General features: G+C 36.8%; 1 protein-coding gene across 1 annotated transcript in view; it reads left to right on the forward strand.

The window, feature by feature from the left end:
- Nucleotides 1-22867, forward strand: part of CMC1 (C-X9-C motif containing 1) — a 93264-nt gene that overhangs the window by 30748 nt on the left and 39649 nt on the right. The window contains exon 2 of the mRNA XM_045903917.3: nt 1572-1661. Coding sequence (XP_045759873.1) covers nt 1572-1661 — 90 coding nt within the window. The remainder of the gene's footprint in view (nt 1-1571; nt 1662-22867) is intronic.

Below are 22867 nucleotides of genomic sequence, written 5' to 3' on the forward strand. Positions count from 1 at the left end.
GATTCTCAATACTCTGTGTGGATATTGTTTTCTCCCTTTTGAAGCTTTTAGGAGTTTTGACCTTCAGATATTTCTTCAGAGTTCACGTAGGTAATCTCTAATCCATTTCTTTCTGAGGACTCATGTCTTTTTATTTGCCTCAGTCTATTTATTATACTTTAAAATCTTTTTTTTTTTTTACTCTTTTAACTCTCCAAGATTTGGGTATTTCTTGATTAATTACATTTGGTTTCCCCCTTTAACTGTGTTGTCCCTCCCAATTTAGGTGGTTCTTGGCTGTTGTTGATTTTGTTTGCTTTTTGAGATGCCCTTTTACACTCTCTGCAAATACTCTCAGTTCATAGTTGCCTGTATCCAGAGGTGGTTGAGAATTGCATAGTACCAGGAAAAGTTTAGGGGTTCCTGGTTTTCCTAGGTGTCACTAGATACTGGGAAACTTCCTGATCCTTTGGGGGTAAATACACATATTTATTTCTTTTACCCATGGTCTAAAGGCAGCAGAAGAGGTGACCCACTTGCTCCTACGGAGGCATTTCAACCAATAATGTTTTGGTATCCTTCAGGGAAGTCTCTTCGCATTTTTGCTGCTTCAGTGCATGGAGCAGTCTCCACTTTGGGCATCAGTTTTTTCCTGGGCAAAAAGTCTTGAGTATATGATTACCTCCTTTAATCTGATCTCATCTGCCTTTTGTCTTTCAAAGAGATTCCTGATTATTTGGTTTCTCTGAGGACATCTACCCTTTGTTTTTCAGGACTCTATTAATTTAAAGAGCTGGTAGGTCTCTGGAGTAGGTGCTCTGTCTACCGTTTTAGTCTAATTGTGGTTGTTTTGTTTAAAATGCACAGAAGTCTCATGTGCTATGTTTTTATATGCACGTGTAGTTCTACTTTTTCTTCTGCTAGTTCTTTCTTAGGCTAGTCTTATTACAGGGTTGAGAAACTACTCATGTGTCTCTTAATCTTGGATCTCTTCATTTATCCTTGAATCTCTGTATTGATAAAAATCTTTTTTGTGGATTATATTAAGAAGGAAAATTATAATGTTTTATTTTTTTTTTTTTAAGATTTTATTTTATTTATTTGTCAAAGAGCACAAGCAGGGGGAGTGGCAGGCAGAGGGAAAGGGAGAAGTAGGCTCCCTGCCATGAGTAGGGATCCTGACGTGGGACTCGATCCCAGGACCCCCGGATCATGACCTGAGCTGAAGGCAGCCGCTTAACCGACTGAGCCACCCAGGCGTCCCCAAAATTATATGTTTTAGTTTATGACTTTAATTTTGACAAGACTGCATGGAATATGTTATCAAATACAAGTGTTGCAATATAGCTTGTAGAAATTTTTAGAAACATACTGCTTGTGTCCCACATTTTTTTCTGTTGTATATAAAAAATACTTAGAATGATTTTTACTGACTAAAATAATCACAATTTTATGAGGTTGTAAGAGTCAGTTTTTAGTATATTTGTATAGGTTTTCATTTCGAGTAAACCAGAGTGCTTATTTTTTCCCTAAACTGGTGATTTACGTGAGACTTCACTATACTAAAGAAAGATCTTTTTTTTTCCCCCCAGGGCAGCATCTCAGACACGTCGAAAAGGATGTTTTGATTCCTAAAATAATGAGAGAAAAAGCCCGAGAGAGATGTTCTGAACGAGTTCAAGGTAAGATTCAAATATTCATATAAATATCAAATACATTTTTTATAATATGATCTGAATTTAATCCTTAGCCTCAGAGTCAAGTAGTGAATGAATTAATATGTATGAATTGCTTCTCACCCTTTCACGGAGATACCAGTATTTCAGCTTTGGAACTTCCAGACGGTGTTCAATTCATTTACAATTTAAAAATATTCTCCCAAATTACTAGTAAAAAATTTTTTTCCCAGAAGTACAGTTACATATATAGAGAAAAACTTGGTTATGAGTATTTTAGAGAAACAAGTTATTCTGGTGATTTTGATAGGGAAAGAGAAACCTCAAATGTAACATGTACCTGTTTTTTCTTCATCAACATATTCTTATAGATACATATTCTAAGGTGATTTTCTTTGGTGCCATTGTCTATTACTGAATTGTTAATGGAATCTCAGTAGTACTTACAGTGAGTCTTTTTGTTTTTTATTTTTTTACTTTTCTATATTTTACATTTCTAAATGGAAGATATTTATGTAAATGCATGCATTAGGCACCCACGTACGCATATTTTCTTTAGAAAATGTTTCTTAACATGAGATACTTCTGTATTCTGTAAATCTAGAGAGATGCTTTTGATTAGTATATAATATTTAGTGAAAACATGTAAACAAAGCAGTGGAAGGTGAAAAATGAGGCCATATATGGAGGGTCATTAGAAAAGCAGATGGCAATATTACTGTAGAAATGTCTTTTTAAACAAATCTACCTCCTGGAATGGCCATCTAAAAGAAATAGTAGTATAATTTTTGCTGATGTAGGCTGTTTCCTGTCTCCCTTCTTCACCTTTCCCTGTAGTCTTCTTCCTTGAGGGACCTCAGTGATTCTTTGTGAGGATGATGGGCTGTAATTCCACAGCAGGTTTCTCTACAGGGGAGCCAGGCTGTGTCAACTGTGGTTTTGGGACCATGTCAGTAATGTTTGGATGCCAGGAACATTTCTGTCCCTCTGATGGTGTTCTCAGAGAATGACCTTTGGAATCCATGGATTGAAGCAGTAAAAGAAGAGTAATTCCTCAGAATGGACATTGTGTGATGGTCCTTTCTGTTTCTTAGATGACTTATTATGACCTATTCCAGTTTCAAATCCATTCATAAGATTTAAGTTAAATCCATCCATAAATAATGTTATCAATAATTACTTAGTATCATTCTATGATACTAGTTTTGCTTTCACTGTGAATTAGTTGTTTAATCAGGAAGGAAGGTTCCTTCCACCCACACCCCCAGGTGTCAGGAGAAACTAACCCATTGCCACCTGCAGACAGGGCTCGGTGCAAAGCTGGAATTGGCAGATGTAATGCTGATAGTCTGAAGAGAGAATTCTCCCCTTGCCTTAGAACTTGAAAAAAAAAAAAATACCTGTCCTGACTCAGGTGAGGGAGGATAAAAATCAATGTGTGGTGAAATTATAGGGCTAAAATTTCCCTACCAGGAAAATTTACTTATTACTGATATATTGGCTCAAAGTTATAAATATGAGCTGTATTTATGCTGTTTTTAACACATTATTCTGATATTTAGAATGAAAAAAGCTTTACTCACATGATTCAGATGAAAATGCAAAATTGGGTTTGGGTTTCAGAACTGCCTTTGCTTACTCATAGATAGTGAAACTGTTTTGGGTTTTTTTAAATGAAAGAAATAGAGTATAACTTTAAAATATTTATAAGTTTGTGTTGCACAACGACTATCATATAATGAGTGGTACAGAAAAAATGTTTATTTTTTGCTTCTTTATCAGAAGTTAAGTTGTTTAGGATGTTTGTTGATTGGTTAAGTTTTTTTAATATACTTAAAATCTTCTGAAGACTGAAACCGTCTTAAAATTTGACATCTGCTTGGGTTATTGCAATGCATTTATCCCTATTAGAACATGTTATAACAATTGATTTTTGAATATTTGAATCTTTTATAGATAATAATATATTGATTTTTTTTTTTTAGGCCATATGGTCTAAAACAGTGTTAGAGAATCTAAAATTGATTATAAAACAGTACTCTTTAGTATTCTTGCTTAATCATGTGATTTAGTAAAGAGCATACATTGGTATTAAGCAGCAGCAGAAGAGCTACATTTGAACTGAACAATAAGATGTAATTTAGAATCAGGACACTTCCCTTGTAGCTTATTTACTACTTATAGCCTTTGCTTTATTAAATAATTGTAGGAATTTATATAAAAGCATTATGTGTATAGCTCTTGGGTAAAGATACAGGAATTTTAATAAGTGATCTGACTTTCTGCTAAATGCCTTAAACCTGATTATGTAGGAAAGCTTTTCTGTTTAATTTTTTGCATGTCATTTCAACCCAGCTGATCATAAGAACTGGGTCACACAGCCAGCAACTTAGGTTTGTGAAGGGAATGGAACAGCTTTTCCAAGGACAAAGAGAAATGAAATCACTTTCAATGAAAGAAAGATGCCTCATTATAGTCACCAACAGCAGTTATTGACAGCTACACTTCCTATTAACAAGGAGCATTTAACTAAGAGTTTGGCTGTTGGATCTTTGGACTTGATCTAATTTGCTAGCATTAATTAGTTTCTTTTGAGCACAGACACTTGGTGCTCACAGCTATAGATTTGGAGGGCTAATTAGGATAGAAAATTGAACAGAATGGGGTAAGGCATTAACCTTCAACCATTACCAGCTGGGACACTGATAAAGACCACAGAGTCCAAATGCTCCCTATTGATGTGAAGAGTACCCTAATGAATATCAATTTCAGCCAGGTTGCTATATTCTTACTAGTTCTCTCTTCATTATAATTTTTAACCAGTTTGCATGATACCTTCATTATCTATATATATACTATTGGTTTTTACTATACACTGATTTAGTCTGAGTTGCATATTTTGTCTTATGTTTAAACACAATTAAAATTTGTCTTAAGTAGCCAGTAATATTTAGAATGTTTCATTGTTATATGCCTTAATACTTCTAAAATTTAATTTTCATTTACAATTCAGAATTCTTATTCTGCAGTGAATTTTTATAAAGTCACAGTAACTGTGATTTCAAATAATGAAAACTATAACCAGAAACAAAATCTCAGCTTCTGGGTAACATATTAAACTGGTGTCAACTTGACAATCTTTGTCTTTATAAAATACACTTTTTTTGTTTTTTGTTTGTTTTGCGTAGAAAAATAGTACTCATCACCTTTTCTTTTGGAATTTAACTTTGATTTGATGAGTAAAGGTGGCTTGACTTAGAGATTAGATACAGAATTGAGAATGCTGATCTTGTTATATACACTTAGATAAGATTATAAACTGTTGGTAGAGTATATATCAACAGAAAAGAAAGTGATCAATTCGTTTAGATAGACAACTAAATTTTATAGTATTCTTCTTTTGCCAGTGATATTGGCAGTAAATAGAGCCACTAAAATTACCAAAGTGTATTTTTAAATGTTAACACAATGAACACTGACTATGTTGGGAATGAAACTGAAGAAAAATTCTAGAATGTCATGCCTCTCTAGGTCTCCCATTTCCCAAAAGCCAAAACAAATTCTCTTCCATCAAGTGTGATGGTGGAATCATTGCTTTTCTTGGATCTGGGAGTTACCAACTTATGATGTTTTAGGAAGATGGTTTGATGACCTCTGGAGGTTACTTTTCATTCTATGACTTTTTGCATATGTTTAACTCTTTGCTAATTTAATTTATATTTTCTATGTTAGTAATACTGTGTCATATGTTATATATATATATAGTTTGTCATATATACACTTATATAATGCATATAAGTAAAGTATGCAGTCTCGTGTTACAGTTTTTCTTGTGGAAATAGTCCATGAGAGAAAGAGTCACTGAATTACTGTTTTGTAAAAATTCATTATATTTTGCTGCTTTTTTTGAATTGCATAGTTGGCATTTGATATAAAGCTTCCATGTTGAATACCGAAGTTAGATTTAAAAATAACTTTTTTTTTCTTGTTTCTATGACCCATCAAGACCAAAGAAGTACCCTATCATCAGGGATGGCCTGGAGCTCTCTTTAACCTAGATGTATCTGCTGCTTACTAACTCCTTTCATCCTTTGGGCTTTCTTTTACCTTATTTTAATGTTTCTTTTGTATTAGTGTCTTCTACAGCAGTCTTTTTGATCTTTTGCCCAATATAGGTGGGGTTAGTTCTAAAGGAATTCTATAAAGCATAAGGAAGCACGGATTGTTCATTTCTTTGAGACCTCGCAGATCTGTAGTTAAGATAAAATGCCTGTCTTCTTCTGTCAGTCACATGCAATTAAATACGTTACATTTTATAAATTCGAAAGATAATATGAACTGATAAAAAAATCAAATTAGGAATGCTTTGGATATTCTTTAGGATGTTTACAGGCGATCCTGTAAACATTAAAACATTATTAAAACAAATTGGAGGACTGCAGACTGCAGATGGTCAAAGAAATCAGTCTTTTATCCAACTGCATTACTTGTATCTGCCAAAAACTTTTCCTTTGTTGTTTGAATGGTGCTGTTATCACCACGTATATTTTTGCCATTTAACAGTTCACCAGTGTTAACTAACACTGAAGTGGAGATAACTAACTTGGATATACTAGGAGGGTGAAATACATAAAATCACCAAATATGATGCATATCTGTTATGTATAAGAGTAGGTTATGTACTCTAAGAAATGTAAAGAGCAGGTACAGTTCCCCTTCTTTGGCCTTGCACTGGACTCATCACCTATTCATACTCATGGCTAAGATTTATTACAGCCAAAGGGAAAAGGCACATCAGATGAAGTTCAGAGGAAACCAGGCGCAAGCTTCCACAAGCCCTCTCCCAGTAGAGTCACTCAGGATGTGCTTAATTCCTCCAGTGTGGAATTGTGTCAGCATGTGTGAAATGTTGTGTACTAGGGAAACTCATTAGAGACTTTGTCCTCAGAGTTTTTATTAGGAGCTGGTCACATGGGCATCCTTTGGTTAGCATTACCAAAATTTCAAGACTTCCATAAGGAAAGCAGGTGTTCAGCATAAACCATATGGTTTGCACAAACAGTTTAGACACAGTAAGCCACTCTTAGCAATTAGGGAACGATGGGAACACTCCCAAAATCCAAGTTGTTAGACACCAGCTAAAGGCCAACCTTGCAAACAGGCTTTTCTAAAGATAGCAGCATCAGGCCTGCCCTGTTCACCCCTTTCTGCACATGGACATAATACAACTTAATTGCCAGTAAGTACTTATGTATGCCTCTCAGGCCTAAAGTCATGGCATGATGAGTAATAGACCTATATCTGACAAATACAGCTGAATTATTTTTAAAAACAACTGACCCAAGTATATAGTGGTCATTACTTATTGATATAGTGGTTCTCAGTTATGTTTGTTAATTCATACCTGTATTGTAAGACTTAATGGCTTATTACGATTTCTTGTTTTTGAATAACAGGGCAATTTTGTAATTATAATTGTACCTAAGTAATCTTGAATAAATTGGTTAGTTTTCTTCTCACTGAGAGAGATGTAGTCTGTTTTAGTTTTAGAAGTAAGTTAAATCTTTAAATGCTAAATCTTTAAATGACTAAATTAGCAGGGAGTTTTGTCAGGACAGATGAATTTAATATCTCAAACAACTAATTTATGCAGCTTATTTTTGAAGGTATAAGTGTGAAAAGTCTACATTTGAACACAAAAGCAAAGAATTATGTGACTTGAAACTTAGGAATATTGTTAAGATGAATAAATATTAACATAAAATATGAGCTAACTGTTCTGTGATTACTTCATTAACAAATTTTTATTATTTCCCTAGTTTTCCTAGGCCTCACCTTTCAATGATTTTGCTGTAATAGTTTTAAATTCTTCTATCTTACGAGAAATTAATCCAAAATTAAATATGGTCTTTAAACAGTACCATCCCTTGTTTATAAAATCTGAGTACAAAATCACATTTCACTTCAGCTAACTGATGATCCTTGAGTTGTAATTGACATTCTTTCCAGATAATCAAAGCAGATGAGTGGTTAACTTTTTGCAAATACTCACAAATAATTATATTTTGACTGAAATACATTCTTAGAAGAATCCTGTCTGTTGGAAAGACAAAGGGGAAATCTGGTTTGTACAACACTCTGGAATGCATTTAGATTTTGAACCATTTCAAAAATAATCAGTTCCTTTTTACAGGGGGCTAGAATTTGCTTGGAACTGTAATGTATAAAACAGATAAAAGCAGTATTTTTATTGTAGTATGTTTAATTTTGTTACATTTACAGAGTGAACATATGGAAACAATGTTGCATTATTTTCATGAAGCAAATTTTAAATCAGATGTTGTAGATTACAGTTGTAGCCTAGTATGTATCTCTTCCAGTTCATTTTTCTGGCTTGCTTTTTTAAAAATTTTTTATTGTTATGTTAATCCCCATACATTACATCATTAGTTTTAGATGTAGTGTTCCATGATTCATTGTTTGTGCATAACACCCAGTGCTCCATGCAGAACGTGCCCTCCTCAATACCCATCACCAGGCTAACCCATCCTCCCACCCCCCTCCCCTCTAGAACCCTCAGTTTGTTTTGCAGGGTCCATCGTCTCTCATGGTTCGTCTACCCCTCCGATTTCCCCCCCTTCATTCTTCCCCTCCTGCTACCTTCTTTTTTTTTTTTTTTTCTTAATATATATTGCATTATTTGTTTCAGAGGTACAGATCTGAGATTCAACAGCCTTGCACAATTCACAGCGCTTACCAGAGCACATACCCTCCCCAGTGTCTATCACCCAGTCACCCCATCCTTCTCACCCCACCCCCCACTCCAGCAACCCTCAGTTTGTTTCCTGAGATTAAGAATTTTTCATATCAGTGAAGTCATATGATACATGTCTTTCTCTGTTTGACTTATTTCACTCAGCATAATACCCTCCAGTTCCATCCACATCGTTGCAAATGGCAAGATCTCATTCCTTTTGATGGCTGCATAATATTCCATTGTATTTATATACCACATCTTCTTTATCCATTCATCTGTCGATGGACATCTTGGCTCTTTCCACAGTTTGGCTATTGTGGACATTGCTGCTATAAACATCGGGGTGCACGTACCCTTTCAGATCCCTACTTTTGTATCTTTGGGGTAAATACCCAGTAGTGCAATTGCTGGATCGTATGGTAGCTCTATTTTCAACTTTTTGAGGAACCTCCATACTGTTTTCCAGAGTGGCTGCACCAGCTTGCATTCCCACCAACAGTGTAGGAGGGTTCCCCTTTCTCCGCATCCCCGCCAACATCTGTCGTTTCCTGACTTGTTAATTTTAACCATTCTGACTGGTGTGAGGTGGTATCTCATTGAGGTTTTGATTTGGATTTCCCTGATGCCGAGCGATATTAAGCACTTTTTCATGTGTCTGTTGGCCATTTGGATGTCTTCTTTGGAAAAATGTCTGTTCATGTCTTCTGCCCATTTCTTGATTGGATTCTTTGTTCTTTGGGTGTTGAGTTTGATGAGTTCTTTATAGATTTTGGATACTAGCCCTTTATCTGATATGTCATTTGCAAATATCTTCTCCCATTTTGTCGGTTGTCTTTTGGTTTTGTTGACTGTTTGCTTTGCAAAAGCTTTTTATCTTGATGAAGTCCCAATAGTTCATTTTTGCCCTTGCTTCCCTTGCCTTTGGCGATGTTTCTAGGAAGAAGTTGCTGTGGCTGAGGTCGAAGAGGTTGCTGCCTGTGTTCTCCTTTAGGATTTTGATGGACTCCTGTCTCACATTGAGGTCTTTCAACCATTTGGAGTCTATTTTTGTGTGTGGTGTAAGGAAATGGTCCAGTTTCATTCTTCTGCATGTGGCTATCCAATTTTCCCAACACCATTTGTTGAAGAGACTTTTTTCCATTGGACATTCTTTCCTGCTTTGTCAAAGATGAGTTGGCCATAGAGTTGAGGGTCCATTTCTGGGCTCTCTATTATGTTCCATTGATTTTTGTGCCAGTACCAAACTGTCTTGATGATGACAGCTTTGTAATAAAGCTTGAAGTCTGGAACTGTGATGCCACCAGCTTTGCTTTTCTTTTTCAACATTCCTCTGGCTATGCGGGGTCTTTTCTGGTTCCATATGAATTTTAGGATTATTTGTTCCATTTCTTTGAAAAAAGTGGATGGTATTTTGATGGGGATTGCATTGAATGTGTAGATTGCTCTAGGTAGCATTGACGTCTTCACAATATTTGTTCTTCCAATCCATGAGCATGGAAGGTTTTTCCATTTCTCTGTGTCTTCCTCAATTTCTTTCATGAGTATTTTATAGTTTTCTGAGTACAGATCCTTTGCCTCTTTGGTTAGATTTATTCCTAGGTATCTTATGGTTTTGGGTGTAATTGTAAATGGGATCGACTCCTTAATTTCTCTTTCTTTCTTGTTGTTGGTGTATAGGAATGCCACTGACTTCTTGCATTGGTTTTATATCCTGCCACTTGACTGAATTCCTGTATGAGTTCTAGCAGTTTTGGGGTGGAGTCTTTTGGGTTTTCCACATAAAGTATCCTATCATCTGCAAAGAGTGAGAGTTTGACTTCTTCTTTGCCAATTTGGATGCCTTTTATTTCTTTTTGTTGCCTGATTGCTGTGGCTAGGACTTCCAATACTATGTTGAATAGCAGTGGTGATAGTGGACATCCCTGCGGCGTTCCTGACCTTAGGGGGAAAGCTCTCAGTTTTTCCCCATTGAGAATGATATTTGCTGTAGGTTTTTCATAGATGGCTTTTATGATATTGAGGTATGTACCCTCTATGCCTATACTCTGAAGAGTTTTGATCAAGAAAGGATGCTGTACTTTGTCAAATGCTTTTTCTGCATCTATTGAGAGGATCTGGCTTGCTTTTTTGAGGAATACAAAATATAGAGTAAATCCTAAATTGTATAAAAATAGTAGTCTAAATAGTAATGATTTCTTATGATTTATTCAGATTTTTGGAGTATCATTCAATTAAACAGCTATGAGAGAAATTTGGATCCGAGGCCCCTAAATAAGTTTATCTGGCATCATATTTTAACATATTGGTTGTCTCCAGTATGTTAGCATTCAGTAGTACTATTTGCATATATTTTAGTGTTATCCAGTTATTATATCACTAAAGATATACATATATATATGATTTTATTTATTTACCTGACAGAGAGAGAGAGCACAAGCAGGGGGAGCAGGAGAGGGAGAAGCCGGGAGATCCCACAACCCTGGGATCACGACCTGAGCTGAGGGCAGACACTTAACTGAGCCACCCAGATGCCCCTAAAGATATATTTTTACAAGCAGAAACAGAATTTTCAGGTTCCCTTAAGCACTTGAATGGAACATTAGGGTTATATGGAACATAGTCATTCAGAATGTTTACTGAGTAATTCCCAGCCACCATTATATGAACAGTGAATGAAACGGACAAAAATTCCTACCATTACAGACCTTACGTTTCAGTGAAGGAGGGAGATAAATATTGTAGGTTTATTATAAGTAAATATAAGTGATCTGGAGAAAAAGTTGAGTAAGGGCCATGGAAAATGCTAGAATGGCATTGCAGTTCGTCCCTCCCTCCTTCCCTTCTTCCCTCCCTCCCTTCCTCCATTCCTCCCTCCCATCCTCCCTTCCTCCTTTCCTCTTAAGATTTTATTTAATTGGAGAGAGAAAGAAAGTGCATGCAGGGGGAGGGGCAGAGGGAGAGAATCTCCAGCAGACTCTGTGCTGAGCGCACAGCCCATTGTGGGGGTCAATTCCACGACCCTGAGATCATGACCTGAGCCGAAACCAAGAGTTGGATGCTTAACTGACTGAGCCACCCAGGCGCCCCAGGACTGCAGGTTCTAATAGGTGGTCAGTATAGTTCTCACTGAGAAAGTGACATTTGGACAAAATTCGTGAAAGAGGTGAAGGAGTGAGATGTGCAGCTATCTCTGGGCAGAGTGATGTAAACAGTACCTGCAGACCTTGAGGCACTAGACGAAGCTGGCCTGTTTGAGGAACACCTAAAAGGTCACTGTGGCAAGGTAGAATGAGGGAGGAGAAGAGTGAAAAGTGAAGGGGTCAGCAAAGGAATTGGGGGTAGAATCCTTTTGGGTCTTACAGGTACTGAGGATCTGTAGGTACTAAGGAGAGAAATGGCAAGACATTGGATGGTTTAGAGCAGTTGAAAGAGACAGGGTCTGGTTTACTATTCAGTAGCATCACTCATTGTTGTGCTAAGTGTAAATGCATTAGGGTCAAGGGGAGAATCAGGGACACAGGTTAAGGACGCGATGGTGGATTAAAAGGGTGGTAGCAATGGAGATGAGGATGAGCACATCTGAGATATATTTTGAAAGTAGAGGCAACATGAAAGAGATAACTTCCTGTTATTTGTCCTGAACAAGTAAAAGGATGGGACTGTAGTGACCAGAGATGAGGAAGAATGTGTGTGGAGAAATATTATTAGTTTAGTTTAGTTTTTGGTGATTGATGGATTAAGAGTTTAGTTTTGGACATGTTAACTCTGAGGTGTCTAGTAGACATCTAAGTTTGAAACTGCTGTATTAAACAGTGGTAAAAATTATTTTAAAAGGAAACAAGGGAATAGAATGTTTATGCAACTGCAATAGTTCTGGTATCAAAAACTGACATTTTTATTTCTTGGTTTTCCTTTAAGATTCCACATAGACCATTTCCTTTCCAGAGCAAATCATAACTACACTGATTTGTTAATTTAACAAACTATACCTCAGTACTCACAGGGAAAATAATGGTTCCAAACACAGAGGGGAATATGAGGATATGATCTCATACCACAATAAATAGATTAAATTACCTCTTCAGTATGGTGTGACTGGTTAATATGTCACAGTTGATATTAGAATCCAGGTATCTTAATTCCCAGTTTAGTGCTCTTCCATTAACATACCATTTAACTATGTCAAAGATAGCAAATATACCTTATGCTGACTTTAATCAGTTGGAAGTGGCTGCCTAGCATACTACAAAGGGGATCAATCAAAAACCATGTCATTACCCAGCAATTGCACTACTGGGTATTTACCCCAAAGACACAGATGTGAAAAGAAGGGCGATATGCACCCCAATGTTCATAGCAGCAATGTCCGCAATAGCCAAACTGTGGAAAGAGCCGAGATGCCCTTCAACAGACAAATGGATAAAGAAGATGTGGTCCATATATACAATGGAATATTACTCAGCCATCAGAAAGGATGAATACCCAACTTTTGCATCAACATGGATGGGACTGGAGGAGATTATGCTAAGTGAAATAAGTCAAGCAGAGAAAGTCAATTATCATATGGTTTCACTTACTTGTGGAACATAAGGAATGGCATGGAGTACATTAGGAGAAGGAAGGGAAAAATGGGGGGAATTGGAGGGAGAGATGAACCATGAGAGACTGTGGACTCTGAGAAACAAACTGAGGGTTCTAGAGGGGAGGGGAGTGGGAGGATGGGTTAGCCCAGTGATGGGTATTAAGGAGGGCACGTACTGCATGGAGCACTGGGGGTTGTATGAAAACAATGAATCATGGATCACTGCATCGACAACTGGTGATGTATGGTGACTAACATAATAAAATAAAATTTTAAAAACCTGTCATTAGATCAGTTAGCTGTGTCTGTCATAGGTGGTAGATTTGGTGGTGATTATATGCTTTGCCTAGTATTAGTTTTTTCTTGCCTATGTGCTAGTTTATTTCTATTTAATACTTTTCTGTTGCTGGATTGTGTGTGCTGTGTATTATTTATCCTAGACTTCACCAAGATGGGAAAGTTATTTTCTTCCTGTAGCTTAAGCAATTTTGAATTTTTATTTCATTTTCTGGGAACATTTCTGATCTTTCTGTGGCACACTTTGGAGCTATAGCCCTATACCTACACAAACTACAGACCATTTGCTCATTAAAAATGCAGTCATACCCATACAGCATAATTTATGCATTGAACTTGAATGTTTTCCTTATTTTTATAACAGTTAACAATATGTACTTCTTTGATTATTTTTTACTAGAATTGAAACTCTTTTTGATTTCCATTACTTTATATCTTATGAAAGCTATCACTCAGCAAAATATGTTGAGTCTATGAAGGATCATTAACAAATGTGAACATGTTCATTCACTAAGTAAAAGGGCATTATATAAAATCATATACATGGTATAGTTCTAATGCCATTACAAATATGTTAGAAAAAGTAAATATACAAAATTTAGTAAGTATCTGAAACATGAGAAGAAGGTGGATCATAGGTTATTTTTCTCTGAATAGCTTTTTCATATTCTTCAGAATGAAAACATTAAGCTTTTTTGTATCCTACATGCACAAATTATAAATGTATAGCTTGATGAATTATGACAGAGTAAACATGTGTAACCACTGTAGAAGTCAAGAAATAGAAATTACCAGAAGCCACCCTTCTTTCGGTCTCTTCCCAATCACTGTCCTTTTCCTGCTCTGCCAAAATAACTACCCTTTTGACTGAGAACTGCATAGATTAGTTTGCCTGTGCTTTAATTTAGATGGAACCATACAGTATATGATCTTCTGTGCCTGGATTCTTTTACTCAACATTATATTTGTTAGATTCATCCATGTTTTTGCATAGAGTAATAGTTCCTTCATTTTCATTGCTATATTGCACCATTATATGAATGTGCTATAATTTATAGCAGAGAAATGGGATTTCTGGGTCATATACTATATATAACTTCAATTTCAGCAGATAATGTTACACAAGACTACCAAATGACTGGAAGTATAACTGGTTTTTAAAAAACAGCGATAAAAGGGTATTGGAGGAAGAAGGAGAATGATAGGTGATTTTTATTTTCATAGAATGGATTTTTTTTTTCATTTCCCATGATGAACATGTGTTTTCTAAGGAATCAAATGTTATATTTCATAATACAAAACTGTAAATATAAAAAAATAAAACTTTTTGTATGTCATATATGTCATATAAACATAATAGATCACAAATAAGGAAAATATACTTGTAACGTATGTGACAAAGGTTTGCTATCCTTAATTTATAAAGACTTATCAGTAAGGAATTGGTAAATATCCAATTTAAAAAATGAGCAGAGGACACAATTTCTTTTTTTGACAAATTACATATTATTAAACATGAAAAATACTTGCCATCACTTTCAGTGGGTGAATTGCAAACCATACCTACAGTACTATATGTAACCTGCCAACTTGATATGACTTAAAATTTCATAATGGAGAAGTTCAGCTTCTGGCATGGCCTAATAGCTCTTATTGTACATGTCTCTCTGCAGAAAACAACTATAAACTATGAACACAATGTAAAAATAACAACATGAAGGCATTTGAGTGTAGACAAAAGCAATTGGAAATCAGAGGGGAGTCACACTGAAGGAAGAGAATAGTACGGGGTGAGTCTCCATCTTGTAAGGTGGCTGCAACTCTGACCAAACAAACAAACAAAAAAACCCCTTTAGTCTTACTGGTCTGAAGGACCAAAAACAGGGTTTAGTGTAACTACTTAGAAAACTTTGTATTTATTTGTGATGGTGTAAGAAGAGGGAAAGAGCATAAATCCCAACAAGTTGAGAGCTAGAGAAGGTGAGCCTTATATTGTGTATAAACTCTGTGTCTCTGGCTCAGTCCTAAACTACCTATGGAGCAAATTCCAAGCCACTCAGTCACCAAACTTTGAGCTGCTACCCACTATACGTTGTAGGGGAGATAGGATCCCACAGTTAAAACACTGAAAATATTCACTAACCACATACCTGCCCACAATGACCCAGCAGCTCTACCCAGGAGAAACGAATAATTTCAACCTTAGTTTCATTTTTGTATAATAATACTTATGGTAGATTTTTTATAAGAGCCAAAAATGGAAAATAAGCCAGGTATTTCTCAAAAGGAGAAGGGATAGCCTAATTGTGGTGTACAAGTACAATGGAATACTCTTCAACAATAAAGTTGAATAACTCGTGTTATACATTACAACACAGATGAATCTCAAAACTTTATTCTGAATAAAATATGAAAGAAATATAAAAGTACATACTTTAAAAAAACTATGTTCTAGAATAGGCTAAACTAATCCAAATGATGGTTGCACCATTAGGGTGAGAGTGGGACTAACTGGAAAGATTTTTAATGTTCTGTATTTTGTTGGTTTGTGATGCAGAGGTGTGTATACTTTGTTTCATGGAGTGCTGTACTTAAGATTTATTTCCTTGTATATAACTGTTCTCTAATAAGAAAAAGGTAAACAAGTATAGAAGTCTAATCAAGTCCAGGATGAAGTCTTTGTGGATAAGAAAACATGTATCGTGTATAAGGAGGAGGCTTTGGAGAAGCAGGTATTCACACTGCTGGCTGGAGATACAGATCAGCACAAAGTCATGAAAGGGGGTTATGAGTATTTTCTCTTTTTTTATTTTAATTCCAGTTAACATACAGTGTTACATTAGTTTCAGGTGTAAAATACAGCTGAATACAGTCCATATATCACCCAGTGCTCATCACTGACAAGTGCACTTCTGAATCCCCATCACCTATTTAACCTATCCCCGCATTCACCTCCCCTCTGGTAACCATCAGTTTGTTCTCTGTAGTTAAGGGTCTATTTCTTGGTTTGTCTATTTCCCCTTTGCTGGTTTGTTTCATTTTTTAAATTACACATATGAGTGAGATTATATGGTATTTGTCTTTCTCTGATTGACTTATTTCACTTGGCATAATAGTCCCTAGCTCCATCCATGTCGTTGCAAATGACAAGATTTCATTCTTTTTTTTTATGACTGGGTAATACTCCATTGCATGTATATACCACATCTTCTTTATCAGTTCATCAATCCATGGACACTTGGGCTGCTTCCGTAGTTTGGCTATTGTAAATAATGCTGCAGTAAACATAGGGGTGCATGTATCCCTTTGAATTACTTTCGTATTTTTGGGGTAAATACCCAGTAGTGTGATTGCTGGATCATGAGGTAGTTTTATTTTTAACTTTTTGAGGAACGTCCATACTGTTTTCCACAGTGGCTGCACCAGTTTGCATTCCTACCAACAGTGCACAAGTGTTCCTTTTTCTCCACATCCTCAGCAACACCTGTTGTTTCTCATGTTTTTGATTTTAGCTGTTCTGACAGGTGTGAGGTGATATCTCATTGTAGTTTTGATTTGCATTTCCCTGATGGTAAGTGATGATGAGTATCTTTTTATTTGTCTGTTGGCCATCTGGATGTCTTCTTTGGAGAAATGTCTGTATGTGTCTTTGGTCCATTTCTAAATTGGATTATTTGTTTTTTGAGTTTGAGTTTTATAAGTTCTGTATATATTTTGGATACTAACCCTTTATTGGATATGTCATTTGCGAATATCTTCTCCCATTCTGTAGGTTGCCTTTTAGTTTTGTTACTTGTTTCCTTCAGTGTGCAGAAGGTATTTATTTTGATGTAGTCCCAATAATTTATTTTTGCTTTTGTTTCCCTTGCTTCAGGAGACATATTTAGAAAATAGTTGCGATGGCCAATGTCAGAGGGGTTACTGCCTGGGTTCTCCTCTAGGATGTTTATGGTTCCAGGTCTCACATTTAGGTCTTTCATCCATTTTGAATTTATTTTTGCGTATGGTGTAAGAAAGTGATCCAATTTCATTTTTTTGTATGTTGCTGCAGTTTTCCCAACACCATTTGTTGAAGAGACAGTCTTTCTCATTGGATATTCTTTTCCGCTTTGTCGAAGATGAATTGACTATAGAGTTGTAGGTTTATTTCTGGGTCTTCTGTTCTGTTCCTTTGGTCTATGTGTCTATTTTTGTGCCAGTGCCATACTGTTTTGATTATTACCACTTTGTAATATAACTTAAAGTCCAGAATTGCATTGCCTCCAGCTTTACTTTTCTTTTTTGAGATTGCTTTGGCCATTTGGGGTCTTTGTGGTTCCATACAGATTTTAGAATTCTTTGTTCTAGTTCTGTGTAAAATGCTGTTAGTATTTTGATAGGGATTGCATAAATGTGTAGATTGCTTTGGGTAGTATAGACATCTTAACAATATTTGGGCCTCCAGTCCATGAGCATGGCATATCTTTCCATTTCTTAGGGTTGTCTTCAATTTCTTTCATCAATGTTTTATAGTTTTCAGAGTCCACATCTTTCACCCCTTTGGTTAGAATTATTCCTTGGTCTCTTATTTTGGGTGCAGTTGTAAATGGATTGTTTTCCTAATTTCTCTTTCTGCTGCTTCATTATTGGTGTATAGAAATGCAACAGATTTCTGTACGTTGATTTTGTGTCCTGCAACTTCAATCAGTTCTAGTAGTTTTTTGTGGTGTTTTCCGGGTTTTTCTATGTAGTATCATGTCATCTGCAAATGGTGAAAGTTTTACTTCTTCCTTACTGATTTGGATGCCTTTTCTTTCTTTTTGTTGTCTGATTGTTGTGGTTAGGACTTCCAGTCCTATATTGAATAGAGGTGGTGAGAGTGGACATCTTTGTTTGTTCTTGACCTTAGGGGAAAAGCTCTCAATGTTTTTCCATTGAGGATGATGTTAGCGGTGGGTTTTCATAGATGGCCATTATTATGTTGAAGTATATGTTCAACTAAACCTACTTTGTTGAGGATCTTTATCATGAATGGATGTTGAACTTTGCCAGAAGCTTTTTCTGTGTCTATTGAAATGATCATATGGTTCTTATCCTTTGTCTTATTGATGTGATGTAACCTGTTGATTGATTTGCAAATATAGAACCACCCTTGCAACCCATGAGTAAATTCCACATGATCATGGTCAATGATTTTTTTTAATGTGTTGTTGGATTCAGTTTGCTAGTATTTTACTGAGGAGTTTTGCATCTGTGTTCATCAGGGATATTGGCCTGTAGTTCTCTTTTTTAGTAGTGTCTTTGTCTGGTTTGGTATCAGGATAATGCTGGCCTCATAGAATGAATTTGGAAGCTTTCCTCTCTTTTCAGTTTTTTGGAATAGTTTGAGAAGAAGAGGTATTTTAGATGTCACCTGTGAAGCATCTGGTCCTGGGCTTTTTGTTTTAATTGGGAGTTTTTTAATTACTGATTCAATTTCTTTGCTGATTATTGGTCTTTTCAAATATTTTTACTTCTTCATTTTTCAGTTTTGGTAGTTTATATGTTTTCGGGAATTTATTTGTTTCTTCTGGGTTGTCCTATATGTTGGCATCTAGTTTTTCACAGTATCCTCTTATGATTGTGTTTTTGTCGTGTTGATTGTTATTTATCCTCTATCATTTGTGATTTTATTTACTTGAGTCCTTTTTTCTGTTTTTCTTGATCAGTCTGGCTGGAGGTTTATCAATTTTATTGATTTATTTTTTCTCAATGAACCAGCTCCTGGCTTCATTGGTCTGGTTTTTTTTTTTTTTTTTCCCCCTCTACCATTTATTCTGCCCTAATCTTCATTATTTCCTTCCTTCTCCTGGTTTTAGGTTTTGCTTTTTCTTTTTCTAACTCCTTTAGGTGTAAGGTTAGGTTGTTTATTTGAGGTTTTTCTTCTTGAGGTAGGCCTGTATTGCTATAAATTTCCCTCTTAGAACTGCTTTTGCAGCATCCCAAAGGGTATGGACTGTTGTGTTTTCATTTCCACTTGTTTCCATGTACTTTTTAATTTCTTTTTATTTCCTGGTTGACCCATTCATTGTTTAGTAGCTTGTTATTTAACCTCCATGTATTTGTGGTCTTTCCAGATTTTTTCTTTTTTCTTTTTTTTTTTTTTTAAGATTTTATTTATTTATTTATTTGAGAGAGAGAGAGAAACAGCATGAGAGGGGATAGGGTCAGAGGGAGAAGCAGGCTCCCCGCTGAGCCGGGAGCCAGATGTGGGACTCAATCCCAGGACTCCGGAATCATGACCTGAGCCAAAGGCAGTCGCTTAACCAACTGAGCCACCCAGGCGCCCTCCAGATTTTTTCTTAGTGGTTGACTTCTACTTTCAAAGTGTTATGCTCAGAAAAGTTGCATGGTTTGACTTCAGTCTTTTTGAATTTGTTGAGACTTGTTTTGTGGGCTAATATGTGATCTATTCTGGAGAATGTTCCATGTGCACTTGAAAAGAATGTGTGTTCTGCTGTTTTAAGAAGGAATGTTCTGAATATACCTGTTAAATCCATCTGTTCATGTGTCATTCAAAGCCATTGTTTCCTTGTTGCTATTCTCTTTAGATGATCTGTCCATTGATGTAAGTGGGATGTTAAAGTCCCCTACTCTTACTGTATTATTATCGATTAGTTCCTTTATGTTTGTTATTAAATGTTTTATGCATTTGGGTGGTCCTATGTTGGGTGCACAAGTATTTACAACTGTTATATCTTTTTGTTGGATTGTTACCTTTATTATTGTAAAGTGTCCTTCTTTGTCTCTTGTTAACAGTCTTCGTTTTAAAGTCTATTTTGTCCAATAGAAGTATGCTACTCTGGCTTCCTTTTGGCATCCATTTGCATGATAGATGTTTGTTTATCCCCTCACTTTCAACTGCACGTGTCTTTAGGTCTGAAATGAGTCTCTTATAGGCAGCATATAGATGGGTCTCGTTTTTTTTTTAGCCAATCTGACACTCTATGCTTTTTGATCAGAACATTTAATCCATTTACATTCAGAGTAATTATTGACAGATATGTGTTTATTGTCATTTTATTATCTGTTTTGTGGTTGTTTTTGAAGATTTTCTCTGATCCTTTCTTGTCTCTTTTTTCTGTTAGGCGATTTTCTTTAGTGATATATTTGGGTTTCTTTCTCTTGTTTGCATTTTTATTTGTGGTTTTTGATATATGGTTACTGTTGGGTTTGTATATAACATCTTCTGCATATAGCAGTCTGTATTAAGTTGATAGTTTAAATTTGAACCCAATCTTTTCTCCTCTCCTCCCAACATTTTAGGTATATGCTATTTTATATCATTTTGTGTGTGTGTGTGTGAGTTGCTTGACTGATTTTTTACAGAAACACTCATTTTTACTGCTTTTGTGTTTCCTACCTCTATCCTGTCACTTTTGATCTCTCCTTTCCACTCAAAGAGTGCCCTTTCATATTTGTCATAGGACTCGTTTAATGGTCATGAGCTCCTTTAGTTTGTCTGGGAAACTCTTTTCCTCCTTCTATTCTGAGTGAATAGAAGTGATTGCATTGCTGCATAGAGTATTCTTAGCTGCAGAAATTTCTCCTTGAGCACTTTGCAAGCCAGAGGGAGTGGCATGATATATTCAAAGTTTCTGTTGAAAAATCTCCTGCCAGCCTTATGGGTTTTCTCTTGTAAGTCACTGTTATTCTTTTGTCTTGATGCTTCTAAAATTTTTTCTCTATCACTATATTTTGTGAATTTAATTACAATATGTTTTGGTGTGGGTCTGCTTTTGTTGATTCTGATGGGAGCTCTCTGTGCTTCTGGATCTGGAATATCTGTTTCTCCCCCCCCAGATTAGGGAAGTTTTCACCTGTTATTTCTTCAAATAAATGTTCTGCCCTCTTTTCTCTCTCTTCTTCGGGGACTTCTATACTATGAATGCTATTACGTTGGATGGAGTCACCAAGTTCCCTAATATGTCTATTCACATTTTGTAGAATTCTTTTTTCTCTCTTTTGTTTAGGTTGATTACTTTCCATTTCTCTGTCTTCTAGGTGACTAATTCGTTTCTCTGCTTCCTCCATCCTACTGTTCAGTCCACCAAGCATCTTTCTCATTTTGTTTAATGAGCCCTTTATCTCTGCTATGTTATTCCTTATCTCTGTTTAAAGGGTCTCCCTCATGTCTTTCATTCTTTTTTCAAACCTAATGAGTATCCTTATGACCACTGCTTTAAATTCTCTATCAGGCATGTTACTTACATCTGTTTTGTTTAGATCTCTGGCCATGGCCTTGTCCTGTTCTTTCATTTTCATTTCATTTCTCTGTCTCTGCAGTTTGTCTGCTTCTGTGTGTGTGTTCCTGTGTGTGAAGAAAATCATCTGTGTCTTCTCTCTTGCATGCATTGTCTTTATGCAGAGGAGGTCCTGGAGTCCCTGCAGTGTGTGTCCCCTGTTCACCAGCATCTAGCACTTCAGGAGAGCAGCCTGTGTGTGTCGCTTACGTCCTGCTGTCGTGTCTGAGTCACTTTTCCTTTGGGTGCAGTCGTCGGCAATGACTCTCTGCCTGTTGTGGGCTGTGCTTGCTCTCTCTTGTGTTGGTGGGACCCAGTCAGGCCAGCTCTGAGGGGTGTGCCTGCTGGGGTACTTGTCAGCCCAGCAGTGGTGGTAGAAAAATTTGCACAGGGCCACTAGTCCCATGTCAGATCTCCCAAAGTGCTGTGGCAGTCGGGGGTGTGTGGCTGGGTGGGGAACGCGATGATGGCTGGCCCGTGGCTGGGCCCAGCATGTGATGGTGCTGGGGGTGCGTGCAGGGGCACTGTGGGAGGCAGTAGGTGTGCATCTGGTGGTGGGTATGGTGCACGTGTACTAACAAAATTTGCCCTGAGCCCAGAGCTGAGGCTAGCAGGCTTTGAGCGGGCAAGTCCTGAGGAGAATTTGTGAGGGAGGCACACTGCTAGCAATTGAGGTAGCAAGTGTCTGCAGCCTGGCCTCCCGCATGTGCCTCTGTGTTTATGCTGGCAGGTGGGGGAAGGAAATGGTGCCTGCCAGCTCCCTTGTTTTTGGAGAAGTCCCCAGCACTCTCTGAAATCAGTATTAATAGATCTGTCCCCTGTGTGGCCCCGTTGTTTGTAAACTGCCCTTTTTCATTTTGCCTCTCCGCTGGGGCTGCTTTCTCTTTTAAGGGCAGTGACTCAGCTCTCTGCACCCTCCAGGCTCGCCCAGTGCTGAGTCAGCTGACTTCTAAAGCTCCAGGTTCTGAGTCCCACTTGTTTTACAAACTCACTGAATTCAGCCCCTTTGGATTTTAAAGCCAGAGGTTGTGGGAGTTAGTTTTCCCCAGGTGAGGAGCTTTTTCCCTCCTGCAGGTAATCACCTCCGTCTTTCTTACCTTCCTAACCTTTCAGATGCAGCTTCTCTGTGTTTAGTGGTGGAGTTTGTTCTGCCAGTCTTCTGATCACTTTCTGGTTTATTGACTTGAATGTGGATGATATCTAGTTGTAAATGTGTGATAGGGTGAGCTCAGATTCCCCCTGCTCCGCCATCTTCCCAAGCTCCCCCAGTTTGAGTATTTCTTTTTCCTAACAAAAATTCATACATGTGGCTACT

Source organism: Mirounga angustirostris, unplaced genomic scaffold (genome assembly GCF_029215605.1).
Source record: "Mirounga angustirostris isolate CCGP_5_RB_7025 unplaced genomic scaffold, mMirAng1.0.hap1 SCAF_1, whole genome shotgun sequence".
In the NCBI taxonomy this organism is placed as follows: domain Eukaryota; kingdom Metazoa; phylum Chordata; class Mammalia; order Carnivora; family Phocidae; genus Mirounga; species Mirounga angustirostris.